Source organism: Vicia villosa, linkage group LG3 (genome assembly GCF_029867415.1).
Source record: "Vicia villosa cultivar HV-30 ecotype Madison, WI linkage group LG3, Vvil1.0, whole genome shotgun sequence".
NCBI lineage: Eukaryota > Viridiplantae > Streptophyta > Magnoliopsida > Fabales > Fabaceae > Vicia > Vicia villosa.
The window spans coordinates 4341274-4364170 of record NC_081182.1 but is presented as its reverse complement, the minus strand read 5'-3'; the positions used below and the strand labels follow the sequence as shown (position 1 = coordinate 4364170).

General features: G+C 31.0%; 2 protein-coding genes across 2 annotated transcripts; one reads left to right on the top strand and one right to left on the bottom strand.

The window, feature by feature from the left end:
- Nucleotides 1-8065: 8065 nt before the first annotated feature.
- On the top strand, nt 8066-8662 carry LOC131654783 (lachrymatory-factor synthase-like). The gene has a single exon (XM_058924716.1). The coding sequence runs from the start codon at nt 8124-8126 to the stop codon at nt 8610-8612; it is 489 nt and encodes a 162-aa protein (XP_058780699.1). The 5' UTR covers nt 8066-8123; the 3' UTR covers nt 8613-8662.
- Nucleotides 8663-15810: 7148 nt separating this feature from the next.
- On the bottom strand, nt 15811-19001 carry LOC131660103 (uncharacterized). Its single transcript, XM_058929236.1, has 7 exons — nt 18335-19001; nt 17493-17531; nt 17201-17271; nt 17024-17088; nt 16733-16822; nt 16555-16647; nt 15811-16449 (listed from the first exon to the last, which is right to left on the bottom strand). The coding sequence occupies exons 1-7, from the start codon at nt 18685-18687 to the stop codon at nt 16036-16038; spliced, it is 1125 nt and encodes a 374-aa protein (XP_058785219.1). The 5' UTR covers nt 18688-19001; the 3' UTR covers nt 15811-16035.
- Nucleotides 19002-22897: the final 3896 nt, after the last annotated feature.

The following is a 22897-nucleotide window of genomic DNA, read 5'->3' as shown; positions in this document are numbered from 1 at the left end:
TTATATATTTTGATATAATTTATGAGTTATGAATAATAGTTATTATATATTTCTATCCTGATTCATATTTTAAAATTTAAAATAATTTTAATTAAAAAAATTAAAATAATTTCACTTACAAAATAAGTTATAATTTTTTATTTATATATTTATAATAATTGTTATATATTTATAAAAAAAAAATTAGTGTTTTAATTTATATATTTATATAATAATTATAATAATTATTATACATTTATAAAAATTATTATATATTTATATATTTGTATATTTATATAATAATTAAAAAAATTAAAAAAATGAGTATTTTAATTTATAATAATTATTATATATTTATATATTTATATAATAATTATTATATATTTATATATTTCACTTACAAAATTAATAATTATGATTATATATTTATATATTTCTATTCTGATTCATAATTAAAAATGAGTTATAATTTTTTATTTAGTTTAAGAAAATTAAAAAAATATTTTGTCTTAATTTTATTTAATGAATAAATTTTATATTTAATTTTATATAATTCAAAATTTACTTATGAAATTAAGATGTTTTTGATTTATATAAGTTAGTAAAATAATTTTTAACTTTAAAATTGTTTAGGAAATTTTGACTCATCTTGATTTTATTGATTCACCTTCATTTTATTGATTCACTTTCATTTTATACCTATTAATTGTATTGATTCACCTTGATTTTAATTTTTTAATAATTATTGAATTCTTTCGAAAGTGTATATCAGAAACATTCCAAGACCAATTTGGTCTTGGAATATTTCGGATATGCATCTCCGAAAACACCCCCTCTCCCAAAAAGGGTGTTTTCGAAGATGCATCTCCGAAAACTCAAAAAAGGGGTGTTTTCGGATATGCATCTCCGAAAACACCTTTTTTTTCGTGTTTTCGGAAGTGCATTTCCGAAAACACCTTTTTTTTTTCAATAAAAGTACGTTTTCGGAAATGTATTTTCGAAACAAGGAGTATTTTGGTAAATTCGCCAGAGGTGACTAAGAAGGTTAGGAGGTGGGTAAAAAAATTCTCTAAAATAAATATTCAAAAGGGGTATAAAAGGAAGTTCCAAAAAGAAAACGCATAGTGTTAGCCCACATACATGAACCAAGCTAGGCCTAAAAAACAACAACAAGAGAAATAAAGAAAAGTGATAGAGGACTAGTATCAAGAAGAGACAATATCAAATAAGAAGCTTCATCCAATTATGATGTGTATAATTCAGTAAAAGTGGTTTGAGGGTGAGAGACCTGATCAATTTAGTTTTTCTACCTAAGTGGAAGTGGTTTTTATCTCACGTGACTTTGATCTTTGGAGAAATATATTATTTCCTCTTATGGTGACTTTAATGTCTACTCTCTTAGTAGTGGTAGAGATTTGGGCTTTCGATTTTTAATATTTTGATGAAAGCGGCCGCGGTGGAAAAATTTGAGATTAAGCTATTGATTAACTTAACTCGAAAACAAGAGTTGCTACCGAACATTATTGTTTCCAAAGAAAAGGAAAATATCAATAAAATTCAACGAGCAAATAAAACAAAAAGAGAGCTCTGGATACGGGAGTTGATTATGTAAATGAAAGGTATTAGCACTCCTCATATTTATGGTATTTCATTGGAACTTCTTGAAAATATGTGTTATGATAAAATCAAGTTGTTTGCAAAAAGATAGAGATGAGAAAAAAAGTATTTTATTATTTTTGTTCTCGTAAAGACTTCAAGAGTCTCGTGCCTACGTATCTTCCATGTGCAATGAAGAAGTCAGAGCCTCGTAGTTCGTGGTAAAAACAACCACAAAAGTTTTTTGATTGAATTTAAATTGAAAATACATTTCGTCATACTCGAGCGAAAAACACAACTTACTACCCATAAGTATGAGAAAGTGAGAATTTGCATCATCTTGATATGAAGAACTTTTACTTGAACTGTCTAACAAACACATCTCAACATTCAAGTGAAAATGTCAACCACTTCATTACATCTTGTAGAAGTATAGAGGTTTGCATCACTACAAGAATAGACTTATATCCCTCCTTTGAAAAAGATTTTAAAAGAAAAGTGCACAAAGGCACAATTTTTTTATTGGGTTTGCCTTTTTTTTAGAAGTTTTTGAAAAGAGCTCGAGTATGCTTAAGTGTTTTCGCATTTATTAAGAAAAAGACTTTCGGGATCACTTGACAAAGTCAAGGTCTATTGAGAAAAAGTTTGAAGAAAGAAGTTTTGAAAATAGGAAGAAATTTTGAAAATAGGAAGAAGTTTTGAAAATTAAAGAAGTGAGTAGGAGATGAAGAGACTATCCTAAAGTATAAAGTAAATGACTTGAAATAAAAGGTCTCATTGTAAGGTAGCCCAAGAGAAAGTCTTTGTGTGTGCAAGTGTACTAACCACAAGATGGAGCAAACATTTGACATTGGTCAAAATGAACATTCCTTTCCTTTTGGATTGAGCCACAAGATAAGCAAAGAAAATGGGAAAGCACATAAGCAAACGAATCATCAAGTGCAAGCAATGGAAGTAGATGAATATCAAAAGGTCTAGAAGAAGATTAAGATCACAAAGCCACAAGGAGAATTCCAAGTATTCAAGATAAAGATAAAAAGTTTTATCAGAATAAGGCTAAGTCTTGAATTGAAGTTCAAAGGTCCAGATGAATCACAAAGTCTCATATACAATCACTCATAACAAAGGAAAACATTAAGTACTACAGTCCAAAGTCCAAAACACTCCGCAAGCAAGGGATAGAAACACAGAGTCCTCAAGATTACAAGAAAGTTTTTTAGGGTTTTATCCATTTTATAATGTTTTTTTGTTCTTTTTGAATTAAGAAAGCAATAAAAGAAAAAAAGTAAAAGGCATAATGTAAAAGGCACAAAAAATGGAAAGAAATGTAAATGACATGAAATTAAATGACATTAATGTAAAGAGCATAAAAGTAAAAGTTAGTAATTAGTACAATTAATATGTCAATGTTAGTATTAATGAGTAATCAACCGAGTCGGTACAATTTAGCGTTATGTTAAGCAATCGTATGTGGAATTATGTAGAAATCACACCTAAATGAGGCTGATCAATAGAAATTTATGTATCATACATGTTAGTGGAATGATACAAAATCATCCTCCTAAAACAATGTAACAGAATAATCAAAACAAAATCAAAAGAAGAAAAAGATGGAGAGAGGGAGAGAGAGAGATGATCAAACACTCTTGCAATCATGGAAGGGATCATCTATCATCAATTTTAATTCTCCAAAGTCATATTACCATGAGATCAACTAATTATCATCAATCCAAAGTATCGAAAATGATCATTTAATTAATAAGTTTGAAATGGTGAATGCACTGTCTTTTTGCGTAGACTGGAAGTAGCACGCCCTTTCTCAAAAGGTTTTAAAGGGAAAACCCCAAAGGGAAAAAATAGTTTGAATTTGTTGAGGTGTTTTGTTGGAGATTGTAGTAAATGACTCCCAATGTAGGGGCACTTAGCTATTTCTCCTCTTAGGTTTTGAAATTATTTGTTAATTGAATTGCACTAAATTCTATGAATGGAAAGAGAACAAGGTTATGGTCACTTCCTTTAGACTTTTGGTACCCAAATTTTCTTGGATCCTGATGCATTAGTAGTTCAAAGAAATCTAGGGTCACTACCTTTAGACTTTCTTAATTTATCAAAACAAAATGGCTCTAGGTGTCCAAATCTATTACATTAAGAAGACTTGTAAATAAGGAGATTAACTTTCTTCACATTCATATATTTACTATGTGATCTATCAGATTTAAAACCTAATTCAATTTATTCAAGGAATGCCTTTGACTTGATATAGTCAACTCAATGTTTTCTTGTCCCTTAGTAAATTTACTTAGGGTTTCATGCAAATCTTTCACTTCCTTTTTCATTGAGACATAAGTCTCACAATTATTAGCTTGGTTTCTAGGATTGGTTATTTCATATTTAAATGCATCATTACTCTTTTCTAAAGACTCCTATAGTCTTTAAGATCTAGGTTGTGCTTTTTAATTTTATCATTTTCTTCGTTTAACTTAACGTTTACTTTAAATAATTACTTATATGATAACTCTGTTACCTCATGGTAGTTTTTTTTGTGAGATCCTTTTAAACAAACTCCATCTTCTCGAGAACAATATTCTTTGAAGGTTCTACCAGAGGTTGACTCTTCAATATTTTTCCCTGATGTTGAATCTCTGAATTTATTTTTCGTTGAGACTTCCCTCTCCTTTCTTTTTTCGAAGATTCCCTAATATGAGACTTCTTCTTGATTTTATCTTCTTGATGAAGCTCCTACATTTAATGTTGAATCTTCAAAGGATATTTCAACCACTAAAATTGTTCTTTTGAAGGAGATTATTGGAGTTGACTTTTCTTCTTCACATGAGTTCTTTGATGAAGCTGTTAGAGATTATTACAGATTTGAGCTCATGTCTTCATCCTTTAACAATTGAATCAAATCATTTAATTTATCTACAATTTCTTCCTTATTGGATCATATTTTTTAAATTCTGAGAAACATTTATGAAGGAAGCATTCATCTTTTTCACCTCATGTATTCAGTCGCTTTTATTCAATAATTGGAGAAAATCCATGGATCGTTTCAGAAGTGTCCCAGATTTCCTTGGCGGATTTACAATTATGGACATAAAAGAATTGATTTTCTTCTAAGGACATAACTAAAAAGTTTTTATTCGTTTTAAAATCCATTTCTAACTTTCTCTTTTTTTTCTATGGTTCAAAGGATAAATTAATCATTGACTATTGATTCCTATCATTCAAAATCAAGATTTTAAATGAAAATTTTAAATCTAGCTTTCATTAATTCAAACCTATCACCATTATATGATGTAGATTTCTTTAGGAAAGTATTCTAGTTAAAAACAACGTTTAAATTCATCTATTTTTTGAAAAGATTAGTCTTTAAACATGAGTTAGACTCATATGCCACTTGTTGCACATGTGACTCCATACACAAGACTGGATGAATTGTGGAGGTTTGTAAAATGAATTTTCAAAATAAAATCATATTTTTAAATTAGAGTTTGAATTTTTTAGCTAAATTGAAATTTTGCACAAGCTCATCTCGAACTAAGATGGAGTTTTTATTTGGCTATCCTCCAAACTAAAATAAGGTTTTACACAGGATGACCACAAACCAAACCTAAATTTTTAACAGGCTAATCTCAATTATTCTGTGATTTTACACTGTCTGAACTTAGAAATCGAGTGAGATTTTATACGAAGATGGTCTCGAACTAATAGAGCTTTTGACCAGGTTGAGCTTAAGAACTGTTATGAGGATTTTTCACTATTTATTCTTCACGAACCATAGGGAGAACTTTTCTTCATCGGTGAAGCTCACAAACGAAACAAATACTTATTCTAATCCCCCAAAGAGCTTTTGCACTTGTTTAGCTCCAAACCAAAAATAATCACTTCCCAAGGAAAACTGATTAATATCAATAGACAATACTACCTTTGGTAATTTTACAATAAATCCCTCACCCAAAACAAATTACTAACTAAATTCAAGAACGCTCTCAAAGTATTATGGCTAAAATATATGAGAGAAAATGACATTATTTAGAGAGATTAAGAGATTAAGGAAAAGTGAGATTTTTCATGTTTTCTAGATGGTTTGAAATGATAGAGAGACCTTGAATTTATAGGCTTAGAAATTATGTAATTTGGGAAATTATCCATGGGTCAAATAAATGACCAAATCCATTAGCTAATAGATTACCCATTTGTAATAATAAGTTATTAATGGCCGAATTGGAAGGTTTAGATAGAGATTTGTTACCTATCATTAAGAGACTGTCACAATCTATTATAGACTTTATTATCTCTTATCTAACAAATTAGGACAACTATCTAATCGATTAGATAATACAGTAAAAATTCTTCCAATCATTTGAACAATTTCTTAATCAACTAGCTAGACTCTAAAAATATTTTTGGTTACTTTTAATTAAAAAGAGAGGCGTCAAAAATAGTTTGTGTGTGTGATTTAACCATAGTACTTCGTGAAACACCCTGTGTCTTTAGCATCAAACAAGAGAGTTGAATATTCTTGACGAGGCTTGAAATATTTTTGTATTAGTTATGATCATTTGAGATCAGGGAAAATACTTACATGGACACAACCATAACACCTGTACTTACACACAACCAATCACATTTTTTTTATTAATTAAAAATTAAAAATAAAATTGTCTCTCTCCTCTTTTATCTTAACCACTCTCATGATGCCAATTAAAAACAAAATTTAAATTTAAATAAATTTATATTCTCTCTCTTTTCATTGGTTGTGCCTAAAAATATGGATTTAGGTTCGTATCCATGCAAGTATTTCTCTTGAGATCAGATATGCTTAAATATTTACAATGTTGTTTTGATTAAAAAATAGCAAAAGGGGGGGAGTTTTTTATTATAGTTTATTGATATAATTTGTATAGGAAACTCATCTAACAATCTGTTATGGCTTGTTATGAGACATGTCTCTAGTTGGTACTCAGACTATTATGAGATGACTTCAAATTTTATTATAAAATTTGTTTTTGATTTAGTTCAATTAGAAGCTTGCAAAGATTTTGTTGGAAAAAGATTTTTAAATCAAATCAGTTTATTAAATTATAAATCTGAATGAAGAAGATTTAATTGAATATGTTTTAATTAAAATATTTGATTATATTAAAAGGACATGATTTGTTGAATATTAGATTAAGGTGATTTTTGGTGAATCCTATTAGGTTTTTGGCATGAAGTGTATTTTCTTTTATTTAAAGACAATGTTCTTCTTATTTGAAAACTCGCGCTTTTATAGAAAGATTTTAGGTGTGTCATAATAAGTTTTATATTTGATTATATTAAAAGGACATGATTTGTTGAATATTAGATTAGGGTGATTTTTGGTGAATCCTATTCGGTTTTTGGCATGATGTGTATTTTCTATTATATAAAGACAATGTTCTTCTTATTTGAAAACTCGCGCTTTTATAGAAAGATTTTAGGTGTGTCATAATAAGTTTTTCTTGATTCTTTGTATTTTATTTCTTGTGTCATATTCTATCTCATGGAGTCAAATTTGGAGTATTTGTCCTGTAATTATGATTTTAATCACATCAAAATAATTGGTTCTTGCAAATACTTGGAAGAGAGTTTTTGTGTGAAACAAAGGGATATCAAATTCAAGGAAAAATGACACTTAGTTGAAAGATTTCAGATAAGATCGTCGTGTATTATTGATTATTTGAGTTAGTGAATTTCATTTTTTTTGGCTAAAGTCATTCAGACGTAGGTGATGCTGCACCGAACTGAGTTATCAATTCAATGTTCATTATTTATTATTTTCATATATTATTCATTGTTTGATTCATATAATTTTATCTCCCGCATTATTTCAACATTGTATAAGATATCTCGGTTTTGACCGAACATAATTTCAAAATAAATTTAATTTTGTCTAAAAGGTATAAAATATCAATAGAATTTAAAGTTATCAAATACTTATTATTATTATTATTATTATTATTATTATTATTATTATTATTATTATTATTATTATTATTATTATTATTATTATTATTATTATTATTATTATTATTATTATTATTATTATTATTATTATTATTATTATTATTATTATTAGAACATAATTTCAAAATAAATTTAATTTTGTCTAAAAGGTATAAAATATCAATAGAATTTAAAGTTATCAAATACTTATTATTATTATTATTATTATTATTATTATTATTATTATTATTATTATTATTATTATTATTATTATTATTATTATTATTATTATTATTATTATTATTATTATTATTATTATTATTATGCTTTGAGGAAATTATTTGTATCATTATATATTGAAACTTTCATTTTATTGACCGGGTATAATTTTGAATATTGAAATTTTAAGGTGGGTGGTTGCTTTCTTAGAATACTGCATGGGTTGACCAATACAGTATATGTTTGGAAATGTATATATAGATATCAAGCACCTCACTAATTTTATAAAAAGAGAAGTTCTACACATAATTTTTTTAAAAAAAAAATCTCATCAAGTTATATTGAGTTAATCGACTAGAAAAATGGGAGAGGAAAACAAGGCAACAAAATGGGAAGGTAAAGCCATTGTTGAGGTAAGAGGCACCAATGAGGAAATAGTATGGAGTGTGTTAGAAGATTTCTGTAACCTACACAAATGGCTACCAATTGACACTTGTTATAAATTTGAAGGAGTTGATGGCCAACCTGGTGTTGTTCGTTACTGTGCTTCAACCAAAAAAGGAACTGTTAAGTGGTTCAAAGAGAAGCTGTTGACAATAGATCATGTACAACGTTGTTTGTCATATGAAATTGTTGGTAACAACATGGGATTTAAGAATTATGTGGCTATAATGAAAGTGTTGCCGCTGAAAATCAGTGATGATGAAGGTGTAGGGTGTATGATTGAATGGGAGTGTGTTTGTGATCCAGTGGAAGGGTGGAGTTTGCAAGATTTGCATTCTTACATTGGAAACTTTCTCAATTTTATGGCAAACAAGATTGAACTTTCATACTCTCCACTCTTCAAATAAATTGTTTTTGTGAGTGCACTATTTGTATATCTATATGGATTTCTGTATTTGAGATATTAACTTGTTTTTGTAACTTTTTTAGTTGGTAAAATAAGTTTTTAGTCACTATTTTATACATTAGGCATATGGTTTGGTTTAGAATTTGTATTTTAATAAATGATAAGACATATTTTTAACTTTATATAATTAGTTTTTTTCTTTAAGGTAATCGAACCAACTCGAAAATAATTTAGAATTCGGTTCAACAATTAAATCGTTGAATTAGGTTCATGAATCAAATGAAATAGAATATGAGCAAAAAATAAAGTTCGTTAACTAAGGATGTGTTTGGATTGACGGTAGACATAATTGATTATAGCAGAATTAAGTTTGGTAGAATTGATTTTATTAGAATTGAGTTTAGCAGAATTGATTTATATTTGGATACATTTATGTAAAAGTGAATTGAACAATAAATTATAATGTAAAAATCATCCAGAACCAATTCTAGAGACATAAGCTACAAATTCTAGCTTCAAGTAGTATGAATTCTGAAGACATAATCAATTATACTTTTACTTAATCAAACATTTTAAAATCATACTATACATAGTTTGACTTGTTAAGTTCATTAGTGAATTCGATTATGTATGAGATGAATTATATTGTTTTTAAAAATAAGTTTAAAGATTTACTTCAAATCTTAATCTTATATTTTCTTTTAATTTAATAATTTTAATTGATAATTTATATTTTGAAATGAGAAAAATATTTCTAAAAATAATTATACAAATAAAAATAACATAATATAAATTTTATTTTTATGAAAATAATTTAAAAAATAACATATATATTTTTTAATTTGAAAATAAATATACAAATAAAGTCAACTATATAAATTATATATCTTTAAAAAATAATTTAAGAATCAACATATATTTTAATATTTAAAAAATATTAATTTAAAATATCAAATATATAAAAAATAAAAAATGTGTGAAGCAAACACGCCGAACTTAACGAAATAAACTGAGATTTGAAGTGAAGTAATTCTTAACGAAACAAGTGGAGCTAAATGTCTAATTCAATGTGCTTTGTTTGGATATAACAACTATTATATGCATCTTCTTCTCGTTCCATTGTATCAAAAGCGTTGAAAAAAGTGGAGTAATAAATATCTATAAGCACCCTCGCCAAGAGGGCTCTACTTACTCCATACTTACTCGTTCAATCATAAAAATTGGAAGGATCAATTTGTACGGGTACGTGGGAAAGTTAATCGCTCAATGGTTATTTTCAAAGAGATTTGTGAGTACTTAAATCCTTATGATCCCTTTGAAGTGGGTGAGTGATCAAACCGTTTTTTTCAATGTTAATATATATTCATCATGACTATATAAATATAAAATGAAAGATATATATTTACTGAGAGTCATAAAAGTAAAGATTTCTATTATAGTTGAATTGGAACAATTACAATATTATTCAATATTGAATTTAAAAGTGAAATAATCATTTATTCATAATCAGACGGAATGAGCTTATGAACAGATAAATTGATAGTACTATTTGAACTGATTATAAAATATTTAAAAAAAAAAAAATTGAACTAGTCAAATTCATTGCTTCAATGGTGATGATGATTATACTGAGCATCAGACACTTTAGTCCCACAGCACATGTAAAGATTTGTCAACAAATAAAGTGATTCAGTGTATCGATCTTGGGTTGAGATCGTCTCCATTTCTTAAAAGAAATGGAAGACTCCATTACTATAGTTTTGAGTAAATAAAATTAAATAAATGTGAAATAAATGTCACATGTCATGAAAATACGTGTTATTTACATACAAAACTATAATAATGGAGAAAATGGAGAGAGAGAAAAATGGAGAGGATCCTGACCCATCGATCTTCTATTCTATGGTAGAATTGAAATCGTCCATCATTGACTTTGTCTGTTGATAGATATGCTGTTTCTATCTCTCATTCTGTTTTTTTCTTCTTGAATGTCAAATAGAGATGCTAGTCTTGCGTACAAAGATGTCTCAACGTATAATAATCATCTTAGGAGACAAAATCAAACCACGTGATAAATTATATAGTAAAGATTAGTATAAAAACAATAAGTTCAGTAAAGTTTGACGATATTTTTCATATTATAAAAACAGTAATACTTAGTCTAATAGGTAACCTTTAGAATGTTGCATCGACTCTAAAATGATGTTTGCCTCGCCCTTGGAAAGCTTAGAGACTCTATAGCAAAGTTAATCCTTTTACATTTGCGGACTAAAAATAGATGTTAAACAAAATCGAGTAAATTTAAATTTCAAATATCGGAAAAATTTATCTATTTTAATTTGGTTCAATAATCGAATCAAACAAATAAATTCAAATTTATTCGATTTGATATTTTATTTTCATTTTAAAAAATTTGTGAAATTGTTGAACCAAACTGATTATATTTGGAGTTTATGAATAATTGGTTCAACACAACACACGTAGGGATAGCAATAGGTTGGGTTTGGGTATGATACTATAGTATCCGTCTCCATATCTTCGGTTTGAAAAAATCTCCGTACCCGAAACGTGTATCTACGTGGACACCAATGTCCATACCCGCACAAATACCCTATGGGTAACTCTTACTCATACTCGTACCCGTTTACTTGCGTTTGTAGTAAAATTAAATCGATTAATTACAAAATATCATATAATTTTAAGTTTTTTTTAACAATATTAAAAAAATTATGGATGTTATTGTTGAGTTAAGAAATAAATATGTAGTGTAATAGCGATATATTTTTTAAAAATTGATAAACATATATTATCATTTAATAATAAAAATAATATTATATAAATATAAAATGGGGGTATGGATTAGGATGGGTAGTAAGATATTTGTGTCTGCACCGCATCCATACCCATATATTTTAATGGGTAATTACTCGTGCCTGTACCTTTATCCATTTTGCAGATTTTTACCCTACCCGTTGTGGATATTTTTTACGGGTACCCACAAGGTATGGGCCATATTATCATCCCTAAGCACACACGTGTGTTGCTTCACTTCACTTATTTCTTTCACAAATTACAACAAACCCCAACATAAAATTTGTTACCCACCACAAATCTTAAGTTTCACCGCTCAACGTCTTTATTTCGGTTGCCTCCATCGTTCCATTCACCACCATCATTCTATTAGCATATGTTTCGGTTGTCGTTTTTTGTTTCATATTTTATTGGTTAATTTTCTATCCCTTTTATTTCTTTCCATCTTTATTTTTTTCATCTTTGAAAATAAATTGGAATTTTATTTTGATTGTTGTTTCAGACCGTCCATAAGGCTCGGTAAGGGAGGGCCAAGACTGAGCGCTATTGAGAACTACGCAGTAGAAATGAGAATTTTTGTACTTTCAAGCATATACACTCTCAGCCGCTAGCTCATCATACACCAACAAGATCGATCAAAAGGTCCCTAACACGATATATCGTGTTCCGCGTGGAGAGGTTATAATCGCACTTGCTAAATAAAGAGAGAAGAAGACAACATTCTATAGGAAACTCAAATCCATTCTCATTATTCATCGTTTCTCTTTCTCTAACTGACTTGGGCATTGCAGTGTTAACTTTTCAGGAACATCGTCGCACATTCGTATCGCAAAGCTTAGTGCATCTCATCAGAAGTCAAAGCACTGATTCATTTCATATTTCTGGTTCATTCATGAAACAGTGGTGTTTTTTGTGAGAATTGGCTTTCGATTCCTCATATTTTAACAAGAAATGATCATTCTTACGTCGAAGATTTAGATCTCATACCTTTGGTCATCAAGATAATGATCTCCTTACCTAATATCTGAAACTTAGCAACTCTTACTATGGTTGATTCTAGATCCAATAAATATTCTAAGGCGACTGCCGCCGCCACATTAGCAGGAGAATTATGAATAAATCCTTATCTTCTTTCTTCTCCTTCAAGATTAGATGATCCAGTGTTTGTGGCATAGCCATCAGATCCAATTGACTCAAATATGATTCCTCGAAGAGTCGTTCAAAAAATATCTCAACCTCTCCTAAGTTTCCAACCTAATCAACCACTTGGCCTAGACAGATTGTCTAATGATCCTTTACCTCAACCTTTGATGGTTGCATTTGAGATGTTACCTAATCTCCAACCGTTCTAGGAAAACTTAGATGCACAAGAAGCATATGATCTAATTGACAACATGTATAATATAATTCAACAACAAAACTCTCAACTCCAGATTGGAAAAATTATATAATTCTCTCCTCATAAGGGAAGCACTATGTGCGAGACATTCCCATGGTCTTCTTATAGTCATTCCAGATCCAACTCCAGACATAGCGCCTGCGTCCCGTTGCTACTAGGGGTGTTCGCGGTGTCGTTTGGTTCGGTTTTGAGCATAAAAGTCATCCTAACCGCGAGATAAAAATGCATGTGGTTCGGTTTGGTTCGATTAATTTTTAAAAAGTCATCCAAACCAAACCAAACCAAACTAATGCGGTTAGGATCGGTTCGGTGGGCTGCGGTTTACACCATAAAATAAAAATGTACTGAAATAAAAAAAAGGAAAATAATTCATTCTTCCATACATATATTACAGTACCGTTAAAAAGAAGTTTTTCATACTAATTACACCAAAATAATTCATTCCTCTATACATGTATTTTACACCAAAATTACTACCATATAAGTGTATCATGTATTTTACAGTACCATACTATGTATTTTACATATACTACATACTAAATTACTAATATAACTTCAGTTATTCATACTACATACTATATACAGTTTTTCATACTAATAAACTACATACTAACTAATAAACTACATACAACATATACAAGTATCAGATAACTTCAGTTCTAAATATTAATACAACATTACAACTTCAGGACTAAATATTATCAGTACTACATATACACCAAATGCTTCCTTAGAATGAGTGAGAGAGAAATCAGAGAATGAAGTTGAAATGTTGAATAGGAAGGAAAAATGAAGGAATAGTGAGTCACGTGACGTGAGTGTACAGTATTGCAATTGGATTGGAAATATAATAAATTAATTATAGAAATTTAAAAGTTTAGTTAAATATGCGGTTCGGTTCGGTTTGGTTTGGTTTTGTGAAATGAAAACCGCAAACCGAATCGAACCGTGCGGTTCGGCCCAAAAATCATCCAAAACCATCCAAACCAAAAGTGGTTTTTGCGATTTTCGGTTTGAATTGGTTCGGTTTGCGGTTTTCCTTTTGGATTGGTTCGGATACGATCACCCCTAGTTGCTACTAGTCAGTCTTTGAACCTCTCAAATAGCCATCAACATAATATTTTATTTTCTATATCTATCTACAACCATTGGTTTGATGTTTTATGGTGAGTCAACAATTTCCCAAGTGCATTTTCTTTCAAGACCTAACAACTTAGCTTGCATTGATTGATTCCAACATTCAAATTTGCTAGCTTTAGCATATGGCTTTGGTTCATGAAGAGTGTTGATAGTCGTGACAAAATGATTATATGTGGGAGACAATGAAGAATTAGACAAGTAATTAGAAAATAGTAGTTATAATATCTGATGATGATTGATTGGATTGATCAATAAATGAATTACACGAGTAATCCTTAAGATAATATGGATGATTTTTTGTTCTTATGGAGTGTTTGATGGTTGGAATGTTGTGATTTATGGAATCTAGTGTATTAGGATATGCATTAGTTGTTGGTATTTAATCATTATGAACATCATCAAGAATGGTGGGGTATGGGGTTGGAGGAGAATTAGAAGTTGATGGTGGTGGTGAGGTAAGAAGAATGTATGTTGATTTGGTTAAACACTTGCTTTATTATGAGTAATATTTTGATACAATTTGTACATCAGTGTCATCCTATGACTAGAAAGATGACTTAAACTAAAATTTCAAAGAGATGACAAAGGAATGTACCAAGTGGTTGCATCTTTTCCGAGTTTCTCGATTCAGGTCATCAAAATCAAGGATTGGCAACAAACCATCAATGATTAGAAGCTTGTTCTTAGCTCTCCAAGAGCCCTACACATAAACCTGCTCTAAGCCGCATAGTTATTTCCATCAAACTTCGTTGTAACTATAATTCAATTGGGACCATCACTGGGATGCATATAGAAAATCGAATCACTTTGGTTTTGAAGTTGCTGAACTTGAGCATTTTTTGGTGCCATTTTGATGAAGAAAAAAGCAAATGAATCGATGACAATGCAAGATCAAATTGCAGCAGAATGAAAATCCAAGGATTGAAGAAGGATAAAAAATGATCAAGTATCATGGTGAAACTTGCAAAACTGAATGAAGCAGAGAGAGATCAAACTCTCCAAGAAAGAGTTCTAGATACCATGTTATGAGAAAAGGTTCATCTTCATTGATTATGAAATGAATGATCACAAGAGATTTATAGTGAGTGCATCAAAATTATGGTAGAACCTCTCTATTGATTATTATATGATTGATCACAAGAGATTTATAGTGAGATACAAGGTGCATCAAAGTTTTGGTGGAACCTCTCTATGCTATCATAGCTTCTAACAACCTCTAACCACCATAACTAACTAGATGTAGGTACCTAACTAATTCTAACTACTTTGTTAGCTTTAACTAACTTGTTACTTACATGATGTGAGTTATATGTGGCGTAATAAATAATACTCTTGATGAGTTGATCTTTACCTGCAACATAAAGGAGGGAAGCTTTCAAAGATGGGATCTTAGATTGGACTCTATCAACAATAGGTTGGAAGTAAAATTGCTTTGGCCTTGCCTTTAAAATTTTACACTCCAAGATAAGTGAAAAGGAGAGAGCCAATCTTAAAACAAATGTTGTAAGCTAGTAATTCAGTTATGTGGAGAGGAATGAAGCCAGGGTAGGTGAATTTGCTAGGATTGAAAAATTGACCAGAAAATTCTGCATAGCTAGTGAAAAAGGATTTGAGAACATTCGTATTAGAATTAACTTAGTGCAAGCTGATGATTTTAGGATTAAGGTCTTTTAGAGCACATACACCATAAATTATGAAGTAAGCTATGCATATAATTGATAGCAAAGCTTCAAATATATCCAAGACTCAACTATGAAATAGAACTCTGGTTTATTCTTCTTAAGGTTGCTTGAGGCTAATCTAGAGGGTTTATTAGCAAATAGATGCACTTCATTGATAAGGAAAAGGATTAAGGGTCAAGAAGAAACCACTGAAATTAAAATCAATTAAATATACACATTTTTCATTGGACAACAATCCCCACAATACAATAATATTTATATTAATATATGTCCAACACCTAAACAAAATAAAATAAAAAATAATAAAAACCTATCTGCTTTCGCCACCCCCTCTTCAGGGCGATTTTTTTTTTTTTTTTGAATTTTCTTTTAATCTTCCATTATTGACATTTTCAAATATTGTTAAACAATCTCTTTTCCATCCAGTTGATAATGTCCTGAGCTATCTCTTCACGTTCAGGCTCAAACAAGAGGTCATGCAAGAAGCCATCATAAAGCTTTATGTCTTTGAACTCAGAAGCTGCCTTGTTGTACAAGTCTTGTGATGCCAATGGATCAGTTACTTTATCTGCAGTTCCATGCAGGACAAAGAATGGTACTGTTACGGACTTGAAGTTTCGCATTAAGTATGACGATATTCGCAGTATTTCGTGACCAGTTCGGACTCTAATAGGTCCTGTGTAGACTAGAGGATCCGAGTACTTCGCTACTAAGGCTGCTGGATCCCGTGAAACTGGAATGCCCCTTTTGTTTGCTCCTTTGAATTGGAACCTTGGAGCGACCAGAGAAAAGATTGGAGCAACAGCCTGCGTAAACACATCAGACAAACAAATAAGCAAAAAGCATGCAAACAGAAACACATTAATGTCAAACATTATGATTCATGCCGAGTCTACAGATGCAAAACTTACACCAACTATTGGGTGAGAAGGCTTCACACGCAGCGCTGGTGAGGTTAATATAACTCCTTCCACCATCGCTTCAATTTGAGGGTGTGACGCCGCCTACAAAAAATACAGAAATTCAAATTCAAATTTCAACTAAGACAAATTTAATAACAGAAAGGTATGCAGAAGATTTCGGTCTTACTTTCAACACCACAGCACCTCCAGTGGAGTGACCAAAGAGAAAGCACGGTATCCCAGGATTCTCAGCTTTAATACTTTCCAAGAAAGCTCCCTGTTTATATTATCACTGTCAGTACGCAAAGTGCAGATGTTGAAACACGAAATGGCATTTGAAAACGCAATTTACCAAAAATATTTCTCTAACACGTTTCAATGTTCGAAATGATAGAAACTCAATGAATCCTAAAGTTCTTTCTATTCTAAGTATAAGAATAAATATTTTTACAATTACGGATAGAGGAAATATACTTACTGTGTCTGCAACCACGTGATCAAGAGACGGAACATAGCCGTGCAATCCATCACTACCTCCATGACCTGTAGCAATATTATATATAACTTTAGATCGGCCACAATAAGGGTGATGAAACACCAAAATTAAATTGAGATACAAGGATTGTGAACGCATACAGCATAAAAACTAAATTACCTATCCAGTCCATTGCATAGACACCAAAGTTGCACAATGTTAACTGTCTAGCAAAATCTGCATATCTTCCACTGAAAAATGAGCATCGAGTCAGAATTGAATGCAAAGCGTATTTGTAACTGCTTATCTTAGTAACAAGTAAGAACCGCATGAAAGATTTAAATGTATTGATGAACCTCACATGTCCCCAACAAAAGCCGAAAAAACTAATATATATGGGCAAAAACAATAAGTAGTGGAATAGACTAATCCTATTACTAACAACTATTGAGCTCAGAAAAAGCAAGATTACCTGTGTTCATTGAGCCCGTGAATGATGATCATAATTCCCCTGAAAAAACATAAGGGAAAATAACTTGAGTTCAGTCAAATGTTAAAGAAAGTCGAGCAATTGCATGCAATAGAATCCATAAAACAATAAAGCACTAGCAAACCAAAAAAAATGTTTGTGTAAAATCAATAATTTCAGGAAAAAAAATGTTTATAAAGAGTAAAAGAGAGAGATATTAATCAAGAATTCGAGCTGTTTGTGTAAAATAACTGCAGGCTATCATTTCAATCATAAACAATACAGTAACCGGGTGGAGAGCGACACTACTTTGTTTAATAGAAAACCGTCCAGTTACCAATACAGCACACCAATATGCAAACCAAATCACATTCAGCAAGAAGAACAACATAACGCAAGCGTATATTTCCCTATAGCCCCGAAACTTCTAATGGAAGGCTTGTGTCTGACAGTGTCAATGTGTGTGACACAGGACACCGACTTATGTGATTATATTCAAACACGGACTCATGTGATTATATTCAATTAATGTTCACAGGTGTGCCAAGTGTTGTGCTTGGTGTCTGTGCTTAGGTTTATTTCGCCAAATTTCAATCAATTAAATTTTTTATCATGTCTATGAGTCCAATTTCCCAGTTTAGGCAACTGAAACAACCTAAATTCCAAACCCCCACCCTAGTTTCACACTAAGAAGCTTAATCTCGATCTCTACTCAGAAACAACAGTAACAAAACACACATAAAATTCCATCAACAACAAAATCAACAAGATTCTATCAAATTTCAACACGCAAAGAAAGAGAAAAGAAACCACAAAAACTTCCAAATTCCAAAAAAGAAACTTACTTAAGATCACCAAAAACCGGAAACCAAGAACGACAAAACAAACCGTTATTCCTAACACCATAAAAAATCGAAGTATTCCACCGGCAACAACCGTCGTCACGACCCATTCCAACATCCTGCGCCAACGCTCTTCTCCTAAACGTATCCTCTTCCTCTCTAACCAACCACCGTTTCTTCAAATTCTTCTTCGGCGAACCCGGCACCGCCACCCTGTTCCGTCGCACGAACAAAAGAAACGACAGAAAGAAAGTGTAGACAAAGATAAGCGAGCCTCTAAACGCTTTCAGAACCGGAATTATACGGTTGCTAGCTCCCGACGTTAGTGGCTCCATCTGCGATTCGATGGAAGACATCGCTAACGACGGCGGAGACGGCGGTGGCGGAAACGGAGGAGGAAAAAAAGTAACGGCGGAGGAAACGGTAAATGAATAGAGAAGAAAACAGAGACAGCACAAAAATGAGAATAACAATTAACAACACAGCTCAAAACGTAAACGATAGTACTATTATGGATTGATTGACACAGTTGTTGTTGTGTGTTTTATTTATACATTTTGTTGGGTTGATCTTGGCCGTTTGTTTTTATGGAGGTTTGATTATTGGACGGTTGGGATTCTGCTGTCTGATTTATTAGACACAAAAAAGTAAAAGAAAAAAAACTTTGTAAGTATCGGAGGAACGAATGGTGATATGTGTAAGACAGGCAAAAATCGTTGCGTTGATTTGGTTATTAGCTATGATGACTGGACACGTGGCGCTCTTTGATTAATGGATTAAGCGGAGAAAAAAACGCGTCTTGGAAAATTCAGACTTTTATTTTTTTATCATTATTACAAATTGAAAATGAAAATCAAATATTTGTTGTTGGTAATAAGTATTTTTCTTGCCTTTTAGCGGAATTGTCTGAAATGGGGAATATGTGCATCTCTTACAAGGGAATCAAATATACTGCTTTATGTATTTTTTTATAGATTTAAAATGAAATATATATCTATATATGTCTTGTTATAGTACTTCTTATGTCTCAAAATGAAAATAAAAGAATTTCTCTGAAAATGAATTTTTTATTTTTAGTACAATATTATTTTTTACTAATCATGGTTTTTTAAATTGTTAAAATATATGAAATAAAGGCGGAAAAACTCAATACATTAAAAGAGAATTCAATTTATACTAATTCATAATTTTCAATTTCATATCTTTTGGTAAAGTGAATCCATTAATATATGATAAAAGAACATTTATTTTATTAGTAATACAACTTTTTTAGAGATTAATTGAAGATGAAATTAAAAAAAAAAAACAAATACGTATAAAATTTTAATAGTTTAATTAATTAAAAGTATACAATTTTTTTACAATGTTATATCAATTAAATATAATTTAATACGTGTGAGGTGATCAACTAAATTATTATTCAAAAATAAAGTGTATGGATTTTTATAAAATATTTAACATCTTATATATAAAAAATTGTTAAATCATAGAAAGAGAAAGTTAAACTTTCTCTTTCTATGATCCTTAATATTTTTTTTGGGGTACAAAGGAGGGCCTAAGCCCAGAAACAAAAAACTACACAGCTAAAACTCTAGGATACAGTTCATCACTGTTATCCATCCTAACTTGATGCACCAACCAGTCAGGAATCTCCTTGAAAATCAAAGTTTCCCCTTCAAGTTTCTTCCCTTCTAGAGCTAACAAATTTGCACACTTGTTAGTTTCTCTATAATTATGAGTTATCTCCACTTCTTCAAAAATTGCCATTAGCCTCTTAATTTGACACACCAGATTTCCCACCGCTGTACCTCTACTAGTATCCTGCAAAATCATATCCACAGCCTTCCTCGAGTCAGATTCCACCACCACCTTATTGCACCCAATGTCTTTAACCAGCCTCAGCCCACTAAAGATACTCCAGAGCTCAGCCATCAGAATACTACAGTATTCAATGCTTTTTGAAAAGCCTCCTAACCAATTGCCCTTGTCATCCCTAACAATACCGCCACACCCCGACAACCCATTATTGTTATGGACTCCATCAACATTCAACTTAACAAAAGAAATCTTAGGAGGTCTCCACTTCAAAAACTTCTTATCTTTACTTTGAACCATAATCCTACCATTTATCCTCATTGCCTCCTTATAATGCTTCCAATTATCCAAGATGAGCTCCTTTTAGTGTACAGGTCTATAGTAATTCGCATCATGCTTTTCTTTGTTTCTCCATCCCCACACAGTATGACATCCTACTGCCCAAATATTGCACCAGTCCGGGTTCAGATTAATATTACCACTCATATCAGTATCTAACCACTGCTGCCAATTAACCTGGAAAAAATCTCCATGTAAACCCGCTGGGACTAGACTTTCCCGCATACCTCGAACCTTATTACAGTCCCGCAAAGCATGGAGAGAAGTTTCGTTTGCAGCACCACAACACGGGCACCCATCAACCCCAAAGCCAGCGGCGCTAATACGATGATTTGTATCAACATAGAAAGAGAAACCAATCAAGTTCATTAAAATCAACAAATCAAAATTTAATGGTCGTGATTCATTGTTCTCATTTCACATAATAACCAAGTGTTCTCACTTGAGTCGTCCCCTATATATATATATATATATATATATATATATATATATATATATATATATATATATATATATATATATATATATATATATATATATATATATATATATATATATATCATTTTACAATAATAACACATATTTGTTCTTGGTTAGTGACAAATTCTGAAATTAGTAAAAACACATTTATCACTTAAAGTACAAAATGGCTTTTATTATGGACGTCGCACACAAGCATGTTTGTCTTTCTATTAGGATTGTTGATATGCAACTAATGATCGATTGTGCTCCACGCCAAACAAATCAATGATAGTTATAATCGTCTCCTCTACATAGGTGTGACTCAAAATCATAGAGGTACATTTTCACTCACACGTGCAAAGTTCTGCTTCATTTATATACTGACTTAAGAGATTCTTAATTCTTATATTAGTTTAACTATGTGGAAGTCATGTTCTAATCCTCTCAAATTCATGTTCGATTCTTTCAAGTTTTCTCAATTGCATGGCCACATATGTTTTTTTTTGTCACAACCAATTGTAAGGGTTTCCTAACAATTTTCTGTTACTTCTCTGATAAAAGCACCTCCCACTCGAAGCACTTCCAATTATCTCTGATCCATTATTCAAATTCTTCAAGATAGCACTTCACTAGTTCTTTCTCATGTAGATGAAATTCCTCAAGCTTTATTGATGACTCCTCAACCCTCAGTTTAAAAAACTCATCAAATTATTTTATTCCAAAATTAGATTCCTCCCTCACCTCGATTTTTGCTTCCTTTGCTTCAGCATCACGTTCTTCCTCATCACGCTTCGGTTTCATCATTGTTACATGAATCCTAACGAATCCAAACTCTTTTTTTGGAAGACGATATGAGAATGAACTCTTGTTGAACATTTACAATGTACTACAACAATAGAATGTGGGGCTTTTCCACGTGGATGAATATAAAGAGAAATTTCCAACTGAGATAGAAACTCAACCACATGATGGAACCCATTCAGAAGATGTATAGATGACTTCAACATCCATAAGTCTTGGGAGAAGCCACCAAGGCTAGAAACTTATGATATTAACGAAGTTCTTGACGAGCACATCGAGCATGTGGACATCATGCTGAAATATGGAAGAGAATGGTCTAAAAGGGAGGGGTGGATAAACCTATCCCAAAAATCAGTTTCAAAAATCATTTTCTTAACATCAAATTTTTACAAAAATGTGGTAGCAAAATTTTATAAAATATGTATTGGATTGGTATTATGAATTGTACTTTAATTACAAGTCCGGTTGATTAAAAGAAAAGGAAAGACATTGGTTTCTCATTTTTTTTCTTTCATCTTAGAAAATCCAAACAGAGGAATAGTTCATGGAGATGATGAAAGCATTGGAGGCGTGTGAGAGAAGTAGTTCTTAGGCAAAATCAAAAGTGAGAAAAGTATTTTCTGGGAAACACGAGGGCGATAGTGCATTTGAAGATTATGTTTTCGAATTGGTTAGTAATTTGTATCCCATTTCTAACTTAGGTTTTAGGGTTTTTTTCGTGTTCAATTGTTAATAGGGTTTTTTCGTTTTCAAATGCTATTTATTTTAGGTTTCTTAGGTTTTTAGTATTTTCGTTTTCTATTTTAGGTGTAAGTTTTATGCTAAGTTTTAGTTTTAGCGATATTACCCCTTTCTAATTTAATTTTGCTAGATGACATCTACAATTGTAGTAAAGATTATAATATCAAGTAGATGACTACAAAGTGGTTGAGTAATATGATTCAAGTAAAAATGCAAGTTGGTTAAAACGAAGTAACCCAAAATTAAAAAAAAATCTCACTAAGAAGCAAAAATGATTAACGAAGCATTTTCTTCCGATTGTCCTATTGAAAAGAAATAGAAGTCGAAAGATGAAAATTAATTTGAATCTCCCATTTTATAGGCACGACAAGCACCAAGACCAACAACAAAAATTCACTAAAAGATCAA

What these genes read in the sequence shown, in the direction of transcription:
- LOC131660103 (XM_058929236.1), bottom strand. Translation starts at nt 18,687, where the DNA reads ATGTCTTCCATCGAATCGCAGATGGAGCCACTAACGTCGGGAGCTAGC. An exon ending in CCGGTTTTTGGTGATCTTAA is followed by an intron (nt 17,532 to 18,334) that starts GTAAGTTTCTTT and finishes ATGTTTTTTCAG; the next exon opens with GGGAATTATGATCATCATTC. An exon ending in GAGGTGCTGTGGTGTTGAAA is followed by an intron (nt 16,648 to 16,732) that starts GTAAGACCGAAA and finishes TATTTTTTGTAG; the next exon opens with GCGGCGTCACACCCTCAAAT.
- LOC131654783 (XM_058924716.1), top strand. Translation starts at nt 8,124, where the DNA reads ATGGGAGAGGAAAACAAGGCAACAAAATGGGAAGGTAAAGCCATTGTT.